At 29.3% G+C, this 18,125-nt stretch overlaps 2 protein-coding genes across 2 annotated transcripts in view; one reads left to right on the plus strand and one right to left on the minus strand.

Annotated features, from left to right (window-relative positions):
- The window catches only part of LOC117167135 (NACHT domain- and WD repeat-containing protein 1), an 898,576-nt gene that overhangs the window by 141,660 nt on the left and 738,791 nt on the right, over window positions 1-18,125 (minus strand). Inside the window, exon 6 of the mRNA XM_033351831.1 lies at window positions 3,890-3,938. The gene's annotated coding sequence lies outside the window, so the exon portion shown is untranslated. The remainder of the gene's footprint in view (window positions 1-3,889; window positions 3,939-18,125) is intronic.
- LOC117171381 lies at window positions 95-751 on the plus strand. Its single transcript, XM_033358635.1, has 2 exons — window positions 95-216; window positions 268-751. Exons 1-2 carry the CDS (start codon window positions 95-97, stop codon window positions 749-751), a joined length of 606 nt encoding a protein of 201 aa, XP_033214526.1.

Below are 18,125 nucleotides of genomic sequence, written 5' to 3' on the forward strand. Positions count from 1 at the left end.
AAGAAACTGAGAAGCGGAAAAGAGAAACTGAGTTGCGAGATGAAGAAACTGAGAAGTGTCGTAGAGAAACTGAGAAGTGGATAGAAAAACTGAGATGCTTGATGGAGAAACTATGACGCGGGAAAGAGAAACTGCTAAGCGGCATAGAAAAACTAAAAAGCATGGTAAAGACACTGAAAAGCGTGATAGAGAATCTGAGAGCGTTAAAGATAAACTGTGAAGCGGGATAGAAAAACTGAGAAACGTGATTCAGAAATTATGAAACAGGAAAAAGAAACTGATCAGGAGGATAGAAACAGCGAGACGGAGAAGCGGAATAGAAAATCTGATAATAAGCGGGATAGATATTTTAAAAAGCGTGGTAAAGAAACTGAGAAGCGGAACGGAAAAACTGATAATAAGCGGAATGGAGAAACTAAGAAGTGTGATAGAGAAACTGAGAAGCGGGAAAGATGAAGGCAGAAAGGTTATAGAGAAACTGAGAAGCTTGATGGAGAAACGGAGAAGCGGGAAAGAAGAAGGGAGAATGGTTCTAGAGAAACTGAGAAGCTTGACGGAGAAATTGAAAAGCGTGATAGAAGAACTCAGAAGCGTGATGGAGAAACTGAGAAACAGGATGGAGAAACTGAGGTGGCGGAATAGAGAAACTAAGATGCGGGATAGTGAAATTAAGAAAAGTAACAGCGGAACTGTGAAGCAGGATAGAGAAAATGAGGAATGTGATGGAAAAAATATGACGCAAAAAGGATAAACTGTGAAGCGGGATAGAAAAACTGAGAAGCGTAATAGAAAAACTTAGAAGCTTCATGGAAAACCTGAGAAACAAGATGAAGAAACTAAGGAGCAGAATAAAGAATTTAAAACTCGGTTTAGAGAAATTAAGGAGCATGACAAAAAAACTGAGAAGAGGGAAGGTGCAACTAAATGGCGGAAGAAGGATGATAGAGAAACTAAGAAGTGTGGTAGAAAAACTGTAAAGCTTGGTGGAGAAACTGAGAAGCGCTACAGAAGAACTTAGAAACGTGATGGAGAAACTAAAAGTAGATTGTAGAAGCGGAATAGAGTAATTGATAATAAAAGGGATAGATTATTAAAAAACCGTGGTAAAGAAACTGAGAAGCGTGATGTAGAAACTGAAAAGCGGAATGGAAAAACCGAAAAGCAGGAGAAGAAACTGAGATATGTGATAGAGACACTATGACACGGAAAAGATAAACTGATATGGGGGACAGAAAAATTGAGAAGTGTAATCCAAAAACTGAGAAGCGGAAAAGAGAAACTAAGGCGCGGGATGGAGAAATTAAGAAGTGTGCTGGTGAAACTGAGAAGAGGGAAAGATGAAGGGGGAAGGGTTATAGAGAAACAGAGAAGCTTGATGGAGAAACTGAGAAGCGGGTAAGATGAAGGGAGAAGGGTAATAGAGAAACTGAGAAGCGTGATAGAAGAACTCAGAAGTGTAATAGGGAAACTGAGAAAACGGATGGAGACACTATGGTAGCAGAATAGAGAAACTAAGATGCGGGATAGAGAAATTAAGAAAAGTGAAAGCGAAACTGTAAAGCGGGATAGAGGAAATGAGGAACGGTATGGAAAAAGTATGACGCGGAAAAGAAACTACGAAGCGGGATAGAGAAACTGAGAAGCGTAATAGAAAAACTTTGAAACTTCATGGAAAAATTGAGAAACAGAATGAAGAAACTCAGGAGCAGAATAAAGAATTTAAGACGCAGTTTAGAGTAATTAAGAAGCATGACAGAAAAACTGAGAAGAGGAAAGGAGAAACTAAATAGAAAAGAAAAACTGATGAGAGGAATAGAAAATCTAAAAAGTGTGGTCAAGAAAATATAAAGCGTGATGCAGAAACTGAGAAGCAGGATGAAGAAACTTAAATATAGGATAGAGAAAGTGAGAAGCGTCAAAGAGAATTTGTGAGGCGGGATAGAAAAACTGAAAAAAGGGATAAAAACCTGAGAAGCGAAGTAAAGACGCTAATAGACGGGATAGAGAAACTGAGATGGGTGATAAAGAAACTGACAAGTGGAAGAGTGAAAGGGAGAAGGGTGACAGAGAAAGTGAGAAGTGGGATAGAAAAACTGATGAGCTTGATGGAGAAACTAAAAAGCGTGATCGAGAAGAGGTATAGAGAAACTCATGAGCGAGATAGAAGATCTACAAAGCGTGATAAGAAAACTGAGAAGCGAGATGGAAAAACTGAAAAGCGGGATGGAGAAACCGAGGAGCAGAAAAAAGAAACTATAAGATGCTGGATAAAGAAACTGAGAAGTGTGAAAGAGAAACTGAGAATTGGCATAGAAGGACTCAAAAGCGTGATGAAGAAACTGAAAAGCGGAATAGAAGAAGTCAGAAGCGTGGTGGAAAAAATGAAAAGCGCAATGGTGAAACTTAGAAGTGTAATGGAAAAAATGAGAATAGAAATAGAGAAACAAAGACGCGAGATAAAGAAACTGAAAAGCGAGGTTATGAAACTATGAAGCAGGATAGAAGAACTGAGAAGCTTGATGGAGAAACTATGATGCGGGAAAGAGAAACTTATAAGATGGATAGAAAAACTGAGAAGCGTGTTGAAGAAACTGAAAAGCAGGATGGAGTAACTCGGAATCAAAGTAGAGAAACTGATAAGTGGATAGAAAACTGAGAAGCATGTTAAAGAAACTGACAAACACGATGGAGAAACTAAGATGCTGGATGGATAAATTGAGAAGTGTGATAGAGAAACTGAGAAGTGGGGAAGAAAAACTGAAAAGCGTGTTGGAAAAACTGAGAAGCGGAATAGAGAAACTGAAAAGCGGAATGGAGAAACCAAAAAGTGGGATAGAAGAACTAAAAAGCTTGATGGAGAAACTATGACACAGGAAAGAGAAACTGATAAGGAATGACTGAGAAGCAGAAAAGGGAAACTAAGAAGCGGGATGAAGAAACTGAGAAGTGTGATGAAGAAACTGAGAAGCGGGAAAGAGAAAGGAAGAAGGGAGATAGAAAAACTGAAAAGCGTGATAAAAAAACTGATAAGCGGGATAGAGGCTAACCCTGAATAGATATTTCGAAGAAACATTATAGTTAAAAAATCATATTTTAAGGAAATATTTGTGACAATTTGAGGTATATTTAGCTAAGTTTTGGAACGATACCCCATTCGGATTTGTAAGAGAGAGATTATCAGACCCTCACGCAGCTTAAGCGAATTTCAGTTGAACCGAGTAACTGAAACTAAGAGTTAGAGAGTACACCTCCAACTTTGGTTATCACATATCTCCTCTTGTCATTTTACTAGGATTGAGACACGAATCTCTTCCTTCGAGTTTTGAATTATCCTTCTAATTAAATCTCAGTCAATTTCCTTACTCCAACTACTACGTTTACAACGCAGATGTCTTATATCGTACAGCCCGGAAGGATTGAAGAGCATTCAAGAAAATATTATTTTAAAGAAAATATATTCAGTCATTTTTCATCTACGTAAATTAGGAGCATTTTTTCCATTATTTAAATTTGATACAGAGTAAATCCCCGAGATATTATTTTTTTATAGTTGGATAAAAACGCAGCAAACAATTTAAAACTACAATTATTCGAAGACGTATATTTTTTATCCGTCTCGCGATAAAAATTAATTGCCACCTTGAAATCGTAGTTTTTAATTGTTTGCTACGTTTTTGTGAAACGACAGATAAATAATATCTCGTGGATTTACTATTTATAAGTGAATCAATCAAAATTAAAAATCAAGAGCAGAATGTTGAGCCCTTTTATAATATTTAAAGAAACTGTTTTTTATGATAGATATTGATATAATAATATTTAATTATTATTATAATTAAGTTTTTAACTTAACTGAATCATTTTCAAAATTTAATTTAATTTAACTTACCCGAGCAAAGATGACCATCTTTCCAGGTTTGCAGTTACCAGCCCGTTATCTGCAACAGAGAATTCGAAATATGTGTAAATTCTTGTTTAAAATAATGACAACTTAAGTATTATGCTCTGTATATGATACGAGATGGAAAACACTTTTTTAAAGAGAAAAATTGATGGTGATTTGTTGTTTGTTAACTTAAATTAACACATAATAGAGGGCAACGAATTTTTTTTGTTGAAAAGTCATTAAAAATCTATTTGGATGAAAATTCAAAAAAAAATTTGATATACAAATTTCTCTTTTTTAGTAGAAATTTAATTTTTTATTCAAATGCTTCCAAATGTTTAAATATTCTTCTTTTTTACTTCAGTATTTAAATTTTTTGTTCGCAAGATTTGGTTGAATCAATTAAATTGAAAATCACTATTTTTGTTGAAAATTTATATTTTTACTTAAAAATTCATCTCTTTGGTTAAAAGTTAAACTATTTTGTTGGAAATGAATCTTTTTTAATTGAAAATTCAAGTACTTGGATAAAAGTTGAAATACATTGTTAAAATTTTATTTTTTTTATTGAAATTTTATGTCCCTGGGTGAAAATTGAACTGTTCAGTGAAAAATCCTTTTTTGGTTTCAAATTAGTCTTTTTGTAAAAAAAATAATTTTTTGGTTTGAAATTTAATTTTTGTTGTGTAAAATTTGATTACTTTCGTGAAAATTAATTTTTTGCTGAAAATTGATTGTTTTTGTTTGAATAATCCATTTCTGAAGAGAAAATTCGTCTTTTCATCCAATGTAATTTAAGGAGAATAAAACATGCTTTTTCATTTTATATATTTTTTTAAGCAATTAAAATAAAGCAATGATTTCAAATTGAGGCAGGCTATGTCACGTTTATAATGTTGCAATATTCTGTTTCTCAAGCTTTTAATTTTTTAAATTTATTTTATAGAATTCTAAATAATTTTTTTTACCAAGCACTTTTCGGACTTAACAAAATTAAAAAAATTAAATTCCATAGCCGCATATTCTGTAAGGATTATTAAGAAAATTGAATTATTCTTTAATCTTCAATATAAAATATTGTACGAGCGAAATCTCTACAAATTTGCATTATTAATTAAAATTTTAAATATTAAATAAATTTATAACTCGATTATATTAATTAGAGCTATTTTTATTAAAAATACTTAGTACTGTGTCAAATATTTGTCACATTAATGTACTTTTCTTAAACCAAAAAATTGCGGCGGACAGGAACCTACGGTTTAATCTAGGTTAAAAATTGTCAAAACATTTTTTTAAAGATTCACCTCTTTTTTTAAAATGTAATTCTTTTTTTGAAAATCTATCCAATTGGTTAAGGATTTAAATATTTTATTAATAATTCGTCTTTTTCCAGTGAATTAAACTTGTTCAAAATTCGTTTTTTTCTTCAATTTGAAATATTTAGGCAAAAAATAAACGTTTGAATAAAAATCATATTTTTGGGTTGAAAATTCATTCATTTGGTTTAGAACTTAACTATTTTGTCAAAAATTAAACTACTCAGTAGAAAATTAACTTTTTCTTGAAAAATAACATTTTTGGTTACAAGAATTACCCGATTTGCCGATAATTCGCCTTTTTGGCTTCAAAAGTCAACAATTTAGTCAAAAATCATGTAATTTGTTTAAAATTCTTTTGCTAAAAAATCATTCAATTGGTGAAGGATTCAACTATTTTATTGATGATTCATATCATCCGGTGAACTAAAATTGTTTAAAATTCACTTTTTCATCTTAAATTTAAACTATTTAGATAATCAAGTCAATTATTTGGTTAAAAATTAAACTTTTTATTTAAAAAATTTAATATTTAGTTGAAAATTAATATGTTTGATTTAAAATCGTATTCTTTGGTTGAAAATTAATTCATTTGGTTTACAATTTAACTATTTGTTAAAAATTTGTTTATTTGCTTGAAAATTAAACTATTCAGTATAAAACTAACTTTTTTCTTAAAAAATCACATTTTTGGTTTGAAAAATTTCTCGATTTGTCGATAATACGTCTTTTTGCTTCAAAATTAAAGAATTTCGTGAAAAATTCATGGAATTTGTTTCAAATTCTTTTTGTTTGAAGATTCAACTACTTGGTTGAAAAATCAGTTTTTTCCATGAATCTGACTTATTGCAAACTCGTTTCTTTATTAAACTGTTTTTTAAAAATATTTCGTCTTTTTGGCTTCATTTTTAAACAATTTAGTTTAAAATTCTTGCATTTTTTTAATTCGTCTTTTTGGTAGAAAAGTTAATCTTTTTATCAAAAAATTATTATTTTTTGCAAAAAACTGATCTCGTTTGGTTGGAAATTTGTCCAATTGGTTAAATGTTGAACTATATCTTGAGAAATTTGTCTTTTTAAAGTTAATTCAGCTAGTCGAAAATTTATTTTATTAAAAAAAAAACTTTTCAATTCCTTAATAAAAACCTATCTTTTTTCGAAAATTCAACTTTTGGGTTAAAAATGTACGCATTTGTTTAAAAATTCAGCTGTTTAGTTTGAAAATTGTTCTTTCTGGATCGAAAATTCAACTCCATTTTTCGAAAAATCGTTTTTTTTTGGTTTCAAAATGCAATTCTTTGTTTAAAAATTAAACTGTCTCCGAAAAAAATCTTATTTAAGAATTGAAAATTCAACTATTCGGTTTAAAGTTGAATTATTTTGTTAAAAAATTTTCTATTTTTATTGAAAGTTCAATTATTTGCTTTTTAATGAAAATGTTGGTTAAAATAATATATTTTTATAAGAATATCGTCTTTTCGTTTAAAAAATTTATCTCTATTTTGTTAAAAATGCAATATATTTCAACTGGCAAAAATGCCTTGGGCACTAGAAACGCCAAAGCACGCGGGAAAATTAAATAATTAAGAAATAAATAATAATTTGTCATTTATAACTAAAATAAACTTGTTAAAAATTCGCTTTTCTCTTAAATTTAAACAGATCATTCGTCTTTTGGGCTTCAAAATTCAAAATTTTGTTAAAAATTTATATATAAATTGTCTAAAACTCTTTTTGGTTGAAGATTTAATTATTTTGATTTAAATCATCTTTTTTCGAGGATAAAACTGGTTAAAAATTCGTTTTTTTGTATAATTCAACTGTTATGTAAATAATTTAGTGTAAATAGTAATTTTTTGTTGAAAAATTATTATTTTCCGTAAAAATTATTATTTTTTATTTGGAAATTCGTCCATTTCTTTGAAGATTCAACCATTTTGTTAAGGATTTTAAAAGGTGAATTTAGCTATTCAAAACTTAATATTTTTTGTTAAGAAATTACTTTTCTTATAAAAAATTTAACTATTCCATTTTTGGTTGAAAACTTATCTTTTTTGTTGATAATTCAACTATTTGCTTACAAATTTATTCAGTTGTTAAAAAATTAAACTATTAAAAAAAATTTAGGCTTGAAAATTTAACTATTTGGTTTAGAGTTCAACTGTTTTATTAAAAATGTATCTCCTGCAATTGAAAGTTGAACTATTCGCTGATTGGTTAAAAAAATATATTTTGAACAATTTAAAAAACATGATCCTATTTGGGGAAAGTTCAACCACTTGCTTTTTAATGGAACTGCTTGGCTGAAATAATATATTTTTATAAAAAAATCGTCTTTTTGTTTTGTTATTAATATCTGTAGAAAACTCGGGAGAATTAAATAAATAAAAAATTATAATTAATTCTCGAAAACTTCGAAATTTTAACGTAGTTTAAAGTAGAACATAATTCTTCGTGAACTGAACTTTTACGGCGGTATTTCATTAAGTCAAATTAGGTCACGCATAAACTAACGGACACAATGGCCCTTAGTGGATGATGTTCATTGATAAGTTGGGGTTAGTTTTTCTGAGTGAAAAAATTTTTCTATCGATTTACGAGATTTTTTCCAAGAAGCGAAAATATCCTGGCATATTTAACTTTCAACTTTTTACCAGAAGCGGTAAAGGCTTTAAAAAAAATTGCGTTCATGAAAAGAGTTCAGAAAATATTCTGTGTTTAGGCGAGAAATTGGTAGTGGATTTTAAATTAAAATTATGAATCTTCGACTGAAATAGTTGAATTTTTAACAAAGTACAAACATTTTTAACTGAAACAGATACATTTTCAAGACAACATTGAATTTTTCACTAAAAAAGCTAAATTTGTAACCAAAAATGGAATATTTAAATTTTAAAACAAAGAGATGAACTTTCATCTAAAACAGTGCATTTTTAACTAAGAAATATGGATGGTCAACTAAAAAATATGAATTTTCAAACTAAAAAATTAATTTATTTACAAAATAAACAACAAATTTCTACAAAAATTTCTAAATTTTTAACTAAAGTAATGAATTTTATACTAAAGAAGACCAATTTTCAAACGAAACTAAAATATTTACGTTTTGAATCAAAGTGATGAATCTTCAACTGAAATGAAAAATATTTAACTGGAATAGTTGAATCTTAAACCAAAAAAGATAAATTTTCATCTAAAATAATATGTTTTAAATTTAAAAATACACAATTTCAAACAAAAATTGAATAGATAAAATGTCAGTTAAAAAAATTTATTTCTTACCAAAAAAAAAACAAACAAATTTTCAAAAAAATTGTTAAATCCTCAGTTAAAGTACTGAACTTTCAACTAAAAAAGACTAATTTGCAGAAAAAACAGAAATAATAAAATTTTTAACTGAAGTAATGAATGTTTAACTGAAATAGTTATATTTTTAAACAAAAAGATCCATTTTTATCTAAAAAAATGCATTTTTAACTAAAAAAATAATAATTTTGACGAAAAATTAAACAGAAAAAATCGCAGCTGAAAAAATATGAGAAAAATATATTTAAACAAAATTGTTAATTATTTAACGAAAATCATGTATTTTCAATTAAAAAATGCCAAAAAAACGGTAATATTTAAATTTTTAACTAAAGTGATGAATGTTCAAATGAAATGATTAATCTTTGACTGAATGGTTGAATCTTAAACCAAAAGAAGAAAAGGTTTTGATCTAAAATGATAAATTTTCAATTAAAAATATGAATTTTGAACAAAAAATTGAATTTTTTAAAGAAAAATATTGAACTTAACTACGTTGTTCAATTCTCAATAAAAAGATGAATTTTCATATAAACTAAACAATTTTTAACTTAAAAATTTTTAACTAAAATATATAAATTTTCAACCAAAAATTAATATTTGAATTATCAGTTAAAAAATCAATTTTTTACCAAGAAGATGAATTTTCGAATCAAATTATGATATGCAGTTATATTAGTTATATTTTTAGTTAAAAAAATAATAATTATTGACAAAATACTTAGATTTTCCATTAAATTTATTAAAGTTCAACCAAAAATCTAATTTTTAACAAAAGTGTGATTTTCAACTGAAAATAGAATAGTTACAATTGCAATTGTAAAAATTCATTTTTCACAAAAAAAGAAAGAATTTTCAACAAAATTGTTAAATTTTCAATGAAAGTGAAGAATTTGTAACTAAGATGATAAATTTTCAACTGGAATAGTTAAATTTCAAATAAAAAATATGAATTTTCATATAAAATTCTATATTTTCCACTCAAAAATATAAATTTTTAACAAAAATGATATTTTATAAGTACTTCCATTTTCAACTTAAAGAATAAATTTTCAATCAACGAGTTGAATGTTTAACTAAAGAATGTTACTTTTAAACAAAAAATATAAAAATTATATTTTCAGTTGAAAAAATTTATTTTTCCAGAAGAAAATTGAATTTTCAACAAAATTTGTAACATAATAATTATATTTTTACCTGAATCTTTCCATTTTTAAATTTAAAAACAATTGGAGTAAAAATATTAATTTTAACCTAAAAATGGAATATTTATATTTTCAATTGACAAAATTAATTTTCCACAAAAAGAAACGACAAATTTTCAACAAAATAGTTAAACATAGTAATATAAAGCTACTCTTGCAAATGAAAAATATTGTTATATAATTTAACATTATAATTTATAAAAATTTTTCATTATAATTTAAAATACTACTTCACACTTTCCAGAATTTTGTTTCGACATTTCCAGGTTTTTTCATGTATATAAAAATTTCCAGGCAATTTCAAGTTTTCCAGGTTAGTAAACGTAATTTTTTATTTATGAATGGTTAGGATGTGTATGTAGAATATTTAAGATGCGCTTCTTCAACTCTCTATAGATGTCATTTACATTTTAATGAAGAAATCTACATTTTCCATTAAAACGCTCAGCACCAGGATTCGCGAAATCCAAATTTTATAAGCAATGAATCTGTGGCGTATAAACTGGAATTCATGATTAATCAAATTTAATATAGAATTAGAGTGCTCTTAATTTTTGTTCTTCACATTTTCATGCGTATCCCCCAGACATTTGTTCGAATGAACGCAACAATAAAACCATATTTTTGCTTTTGAAAAAAATTGGATTTAGAGGTGACTGAAGCTTTATGAAGCTTGAAACATATTTCCGATAAGAAAAAAGTGTGTGACAGTGGGGCCATACGGGAAAAGTGAGCCTCAGTTGGATAAGCTTTTATCCTTTTGGCAGTAGTGGGGATATCGAAAATGAGCCTTTAGAGTAATTGTGAACCGCCGTAAAAAGGGAGTCCTGAGAGGAGAGAGAAGACATGGAAAGTATTTAGTGACAGTAGTGGGGAGACCAAAATAAAATATATAGAGCGATTGCGAACTGCCACACAAAAGAAAGACTCGAATATATAGAGAGAAGCCATAGAAAGATTTGCGTGGCAGTAGTGGGGATACTGAAGAGAAGTCTTTACAGCAATTGCGAATTGGCGCATAAAAAAGACTTGAATAGAGAGAGAAAGTATAGATAGACCGTAAGAGAAAGACACAGAGATATAAATCTTTCATTTGGTCGTGCATTCGCTTTTTTTTAATTCACTTCCATCCCAAAAGAAATCTTACTTCAAAATGCGTTTCGGTACATTTTATTAAAACTTTTCAACATTAGATGAATCGAGTTTAAACCTAAAATTTCTTTTCAAAACTAGACACAGAATACGAAGAAAGTATCACTTTTTGAATATCATCCCCATAACTATATTTTATAAGGTCTCAAAAAAACCACGTAAGTTAAAAAAGGGTTTTTGCGAGTTTTTGGCACTAATTATAATTTTGCTCCGTACTTTTAAATGAAAATACTTCCTAATACATAAAATATTACTTTATACTGATAATTTAATATTTATATAAATGGTTTAAACAATTTATTATAATTTTTAATAATATTCTCTTAGAATAATGCTAGAATTTCTTTTATTTCACCTTTTTATCCAAATTGCAATTCGAGTGAGGTAAAGAATGGTTTAAAGTTAACAAAATAATTTTTCAAGCAATTTGCTATTATTGCTAATAATATTTCATTTGAATAATACTTGAAAATTGCTATTTTTCTTATATTTTTTATCGATTTTTCTACTTTTCACTTGGACTGATTTATTAATTAAGTCAATTAAGCAAAAATATTTATTTAAACAAATTATTATCGCTTTTAACCGTGCTATTTATTAATGCTATATAACTGTGATTTCTTCTGAACATTTTATTAATGAAAATTAATAAGTATAATTGTTTAAACAATTTATTCTAGTTTATAACTATCTTCTCTTGGAATAATGCTAGAAAACTGCGGATGTTTCTTAAATATAAATTAATATTAATTTTAGAAAAAAGGCTTTTAGTAACTATTTTAAGGAAAATTTATATTTAATATAATATGACTCATATAAAAAATTTGAAGAACATCCGAAATATATGTTTTATTCTAGAAAAATATATTAACAAAAAAGAAAAAATGTTTAAAATATGATTGTCTTTAATGTTTCTTTATTATTTTTTTATAACTTAAAAGCCATATCCATCCTGCTGAAATTAACCATAATATTAATTGTTTATTCTTAACTAAAACGTTGATATAGTAATTAACAATAATATATTGTTTAAATAATCATTTTTGTTTAACTTGCATTAATTATTACTGTACTGAATGAAAAGTGCACAAAAAATTAAAAGTTTAAGAAAAAACCGCAAATTTGTACCATTGAGCAAAGACAATATTATTAACAATAATAATTAATTTTTTCAAACAATAACTTTTTTAGTTTAAATTTATTATTACTTCACTGTAATTCGAAAGTGGAAAAGAAGTTAAAAATTTCAGAAAAAATCTCAACTATCTGGTATTAATATATATGAAGATAGTTATAAACAATACGAATTTTTTTAGGAAATTTTTTTTGCTTAATTCAATTAATTATTAAGTCACTTGATTTGAAAAATAGACCAATAGTGCAATATTTCACAAGAACTGCAACTTTATATCATGAAGCAAATTAAATATCATTCATAAGCATGGTAAATTGTTTAAACTACCATTTTTGTTAAGTTGAATAATTTGATTAATTCGTTCTAATTGAAAAGTAGACATAAAATTGAAAATTAAGAAACGCAACTATGTTTGAAAAATTGCTTTCGCTAAAATTAATTCAATAATAATTAACTTGACTTTAGTTAATATCGTTCATATTAGCATATACATCATTATTGAGTTTTCGATAAAAAAGTTCAATTTTTAAATGAATAGTTTAATTTTTAATCAAATAGTTTAATTTTCTACCAAAGTAGTTTAATTACCACCAAAAATAAAAATATTCAATAAAAAAAGTAATTCATGCCCAATTAATTGAATTTTCAACTAAAATTATGAATTTTCAGCCCAAAAATAAAAACGATGAATTTTTTACGAAGTAGTTCAACTTCACACCAAGTAGTTGATATTTATAGCAATAAAAATAAATACTGCACGAACATGTCATTGTTCATATTTGAACAATTTGTTTATAATTAATTAAAAATGAAATGTTTTTTCAATGAAATAGCTCAATCCTTAAACCAAAATAAAAATTTGGAATCAAGCAGTTGCATTTTTAACCAAAAAGTATCAATTTTCCATCAAAAAGAATGTCATAAAAATAACGATTGCAAAAAAAACGAATTTTCAATAAAAAAGATAAATTTTTAGCAAAAAATGGAATAGCTTAATTTTTATTTGAAACAAAACAATTCTTAAAAAATTATTTCAACTTAAAACTAAGTAGGTACACTTTTTATAAACAATACGATTTTTTGACAAAAGATTTGAATTTTGAACAACATATTCAAACTTGCAACCAAATAGTAGAATTGTTACCAAACGTGATGAATTTCGATCCAAAAGTACTTTTAGATTTTGATCGATTTTTCTAAGGAATTTTCTACAAAAATTTCTTCCTACTTTTCATTATTAATCAACGAAATATTCGAAAAGTTTAAATTTTGATCATTAGTATTTAAAAGGTGATGGTACAGTGCTTGTCAACCAAACTAATTATAAATGATGACACGACTGGGAACCAGGGTTGAAGCACAAATGTCCAGTATTACCCTACGCAGAATATATATACATATACTGTAATATTTAAACCATCCATCAAACTCAAGCTTTAAGCTCGAGTTGCTTTTGTAAATTCTACATTCACAAAATGTTACCCGTATTCAGTTCACGTGCGTATTGTGGATCATTCCAATCAGAAAATATATTCCTGCCATTCCCGTAGAGAAATTGCCCTACTTAACCCAGTTAAGAAGAGGCTCTGATGAATCACTGAACCGTATTTATATTTTTAATAACCGATTTTTATTTATAAATGTGTAATAATAGGACTTTTAAAATGGAGTACTTTAATTATTTAGAAAGAGGGTCTCGCTGTTTTAATTATCCTTAGCAGGCCAGAACGGAAGAGTCACGCAATTGCGTAACGATAAACAGTAGAACGCGTTGGATTAAGGTGTTCGCACAAGAAAATACGTGTGCAGTAAGCTGGAAACGGCTCCCGAACAAACCGTCCGTGCACACACACACACACGCGCGCGCGCAGGCATGCACAAACACGCCCGCACACAGCGCCAACCAATCGCGTGCGATCAGTCGCGCTACTGCGTTGCGAGCTGGGTACGTACCATTCATCTATCGGACGGCCACTCGAGAAGCAGAAGATTGCGACGTTGCCAATATTGGTGTGTTTCTGGAGAGACTATAGTGTTTATCATTATGAAAAAAAGACAGTATTGAAAGCTATTTTAGAAAGTAAAATTTTTTTAATATTTCGAATATCTCTGACAAGATTTGCAGTTATTTATGGGTATTTTGTGGATAAACAAATTTAAATCAATAAGTGTATCTATATAATCAAATAATATAATAAACCAAATTGGCAACGTCGCAAACTTCTGCTTCTTGAGCGGCGGTCCGATAGGTGAACGGTACGTAAACAGCTCGCACTCGATTTGATGGCGCTCTGTGCTTGTGCACTAGGGTGGTCCAAAACCCCGATTTTCGAATAGAGGCATTGCCACCCCCCACCCATTTTGTGAGGTTGCCAAAAAAAAAAAAAATCCCTAACAAAGTTTGAGCCAAATCGGTTAATATTAAGACGTACCGCAACGGCCCTGGAAATCCCATAAAATTAACATGGGGAAATCTTGGTTTTCGGATAAATGGGATTCAGGATTCTGGATTTAAACTTAACTTGCGGGAGATATTAAAAATTTGTTGGGGGGTCTCTAATCAATCTTTTCCATTAAATTACTTTAAATTTCGATGCTCCCCCCCCTGTGGAGCCCAAAAATGCCCCAAAAAACTGAAATTGACATTTTGGCCCAAAATTGACACATAAATGTTCTGTTTTCCCCTTTTTCGCCATAAATTATTTTTTTTGTCAAGTGGAATGGTTTTAAGTATTTTTAGACTAATTAACAATTGTTTAAACAATTAATTTTTGCTTAAATAATTTTGTTTGCACTTACTCATTGAAAGGTAGATTTTTTATGTGTGAGTGGACAATTGGTCATCTTTATCTTAAGCATTTAGTAATTGTTTGAACAATTTATTATTATTCAATTGTAACTTTTTCTTTAAAAAAAGTATAAAACTCTATTTTTTAAAATTTAGTTAGCTTTGCTGCTTATCATTAAATATCTACGTTATTCAGATATTAATATCTTATTTTGTAGTAAATTCTCATTTGTTTAAATAAATTTGGTTTGTTTAAACCATTTTTTTCGGAAATTAATGTTTGAAATTTCTGTCTTTCTGCAATTATTGTGGTAATGTGTCATTGTAAAGAGCAAAATTTGTGTTCTAAAACATTCTGATGCAAAAATCTGATTTTTTTCTCAATTCAATTGAACACATCGCTTATTCTTCAGTATTTAAACGTGAAACAAATGCTTTAAATAACTAATATTTGTTCATAAAATGTTTTACATTGGCCATGAAAAGACACACTCGTTTGTCCTCTGAAAGCTCAAAGTAAGTTTTTGTTTTGTTTATGTTGATCCCGCAGATTAGTTGTTAGTGTTCTCAAAGGAATTAAAAATCTATGTATTGTTTTAACGTCACTGGAAATTAAGCCAACAATGTTGCTCTCAACAATGAAAAATGACCACAATAATTGCTAAAAAACGAAAATTTAAAAATTTCTTTTCACAAAAAATTGTTTAAACAAACCAAATTTATTAAACAAATAAGAATTTATTACAAAATAAGGTTCTAGTATCTAAATGACCTACATATTTCATAATAAGCAGAAAAGCTACCTAATTTTTTTTAAACAAGAGTTTTATACCTCTTTTTAAGAAAAAGTTACAATTAAATAATAATTAATTGTTCAAACAAATACTAAATGCTTCAGGCAAAGATCATTATTCCTAAAAATGTCCAATTGTCAAATCAACCATAAAAAATCTAACTTTTAATGAGTGAGTGCGAAAAAAATTACTTACACAAAAATAAATTCTTTAAACAATTGTTAATTAGTTAAAAAATATTTAAAAACATTCCACTTGACAAACAGAAATAATTAATGGAAAAAAGGGAAAAACAGAGCATTTATGTGTCAATTTTGGGTCAAAATGTCAATTTAAGTTATTTGGGGCTCCACAAGGGGGGGGGGGGGCATCCAAACTTAAAGTAATGTAATGGAAATGATTGATTAGAGACTCGCCAATAAATTCTTATTATCTCCCGCAAGCTAAGTTTAAATCGACAAATCTGAATCCCATTTTTCCGAAAATTAAAATTTACCCATGTTAATCTTATGGGATTTTCAGGGCCTTTGCGGCACGTCTTAATATTAACCGATTTGGCTCAAACTTGAAGGGAATTTTTTTCCGGCAAGCTCACAAAATGGGGGGAGGGGGGTTGCATGCCCTCTAATCCAAAAAAAAATCAACAGGTATGATTTTGGATCACCCTATTGTGCACGGACGGCTCGTACATGAGCCGTTTCCAGCATACTGCACACGTATTTTCTTGTGCGAACACCTTTAGGTCGGACCGGGTCTCCTACACCACCTGGTATTGACGTATCTCGAAAATTTTAGTAGCTTAAGGGCATATGATACTTACAGTTTCCTCGGCTTTTTTCCACAAAAATGAAAATTTTTAAAAACTGAATTCAGAGATGCTATAAAATAGCATAACGGACGTCCCCGGATTCTTTTTTGAGGGATAATAACAAAAAAAATTTATTGTGCTAAATAAAAATTTTATGCATATGTATTATTTTGAGGTTACGTCGTTTTTCACCTCTGCCTTTCCGATAATCTGGAAATTATTTATGAAATAAACTTTTTTGATTGCCTGCAAAAAGGGTTAGTTCCGCGAGATTAGTTACTATGTTTATTTGCAAGTCCAAAGTTTTCGGCCAAAAATATTGTGTAGTTTGGAAGTAACGCACAGGAGAATTGTAACATACATAACCTCCAAATGTACACACGTTGTTAGCAATATCAAATATTGTTTGAAAAAAAACACAAATAAGGTGTACGAGGACGTCCGTTAGCATGTTCGCTATCATTTCCCAAATTTTTAAGACAAAATATTGATTATTCTAGAAAAAAAGCCGTCGGAACCTAAAACTGGTCAAATCGATACTAATTCCTAAGCGCTATGCAAATTAATCAGATTTTGCTAAATTAAAACTTTTTTGAATTAAACCAAAACAAGGGTGTGGAGACGTCCGTTAGCATAGTCGCTATCATGTCCAAAATTTTTAAGACAAAATATTGATTATTGAAGAAAAAAAGCCGTCGGAACCTAAAACTGGTAAAATCGACAATTTTCTAAGCATCACATGCCCTTAATGTTTGACCGACCGTTACAGGTTAGTGAATTTTCCTAGATACAGTAGTGACTTGCATTGGGTCTTCTTCTACCTCTTCTTCTTCTTCATTGACATCACGTATAGTATACCGCGATCCTGAGCGCGTGCGCTCTATCATCGCGACTAGTGCAGACTTCCCTCTGAGGAGTCCTACTGGTAGGATTCGTAAGATCGGAATGGAACCAGTCTCCTACTCCTCCTGATAGTGACGTGTCGCGAAATGTTCAAGGCCCTAGTTTGTCAGCGACCGTTACAGGCCCGTCAAATTTTCGTAGATACAGAACTGGCTTCCTTCACGTTTTCTTCTTCGTATTCTTTGTTGACATCGCGTGATGCATACTGCGTCCCAGAGCGAATGCACTCTCTCATCGCGGATATCAAAGACTTCTCTTCGAGGATTTTGATGCGGCGAGTTTCGAATCGACGGGTCCTACTGGTACGACTCGTCGGATCGCGATGAATTGTGTCTCCTATCCTCCTGAAAGTGACGTATCTCTAAAGGTTTAGGGCCCGAATATTGGACTTTCGTCACAGGCCGGTGAATTTTAGAAGATACAGCATTCTGCTTCTTCGTATTCTTCGCTGGCATCGCGTGATGTCTACTGCGATCCTGAGCGAATGCGCTCTCTCATCGCGGTTAGCTTACACTTCCCTTCAAGGATTTTTATGCGACGATTTCCGAGTCGACGAGTCCTACTGGAGTTAAATTTCCATTTCGGGGTAGATAATTTTCCACCAGATAAGATATTCTTGCTATTCCCTTAGAAAAATTGCCCTACTTAAGCCCATTTAAAAAGAGTAAAAGACACTAATAATGCACTGAACAGAATTTCTATTTTAATTATTTAATTATTTAAAATTACTTGAAGTAAGTTCCCGTTTGAACTTCGAGCAGAGTTTCAATAGTTTTGAAAATTGAAGGATGTGTGTGATAAAATGAATTGTTAAAGTGAGAATGGAACG

This window comes from Belonocnema kinseyi, chromosome 1, assembly GCF_010883055.1.
Source record: "Belonocnema kinseyi isolate 2016_QV_RU_SX_M_011 chromosome 1, B_treatae_v1, whole genome shotgun sequence".
Classification (NCBI taxonomy): Eukaryota; Metazoa; Arthropoda; class Insecta; order Hymenoptera; family Cynipidae; genus Belonocnema; species Belonocnema kinseyi.

Excerpts from the sequence above, each read along its gene's own strand:
- LOC117171381 (XM_033358635.1), top strand. The coding sequence starts at position 95 with ATGCTTGATGGAGAAACTATGACGCGGGAAAGAGAAACTGCTAAGCGG. Across the intron at positions 217-267 it reads GAGAGCGTTAAAGATAAACT|GAAAAAGAAACTGATCAGGA; the intron begins GTGAAGCGGGAT and ends ATTATGAAACAG.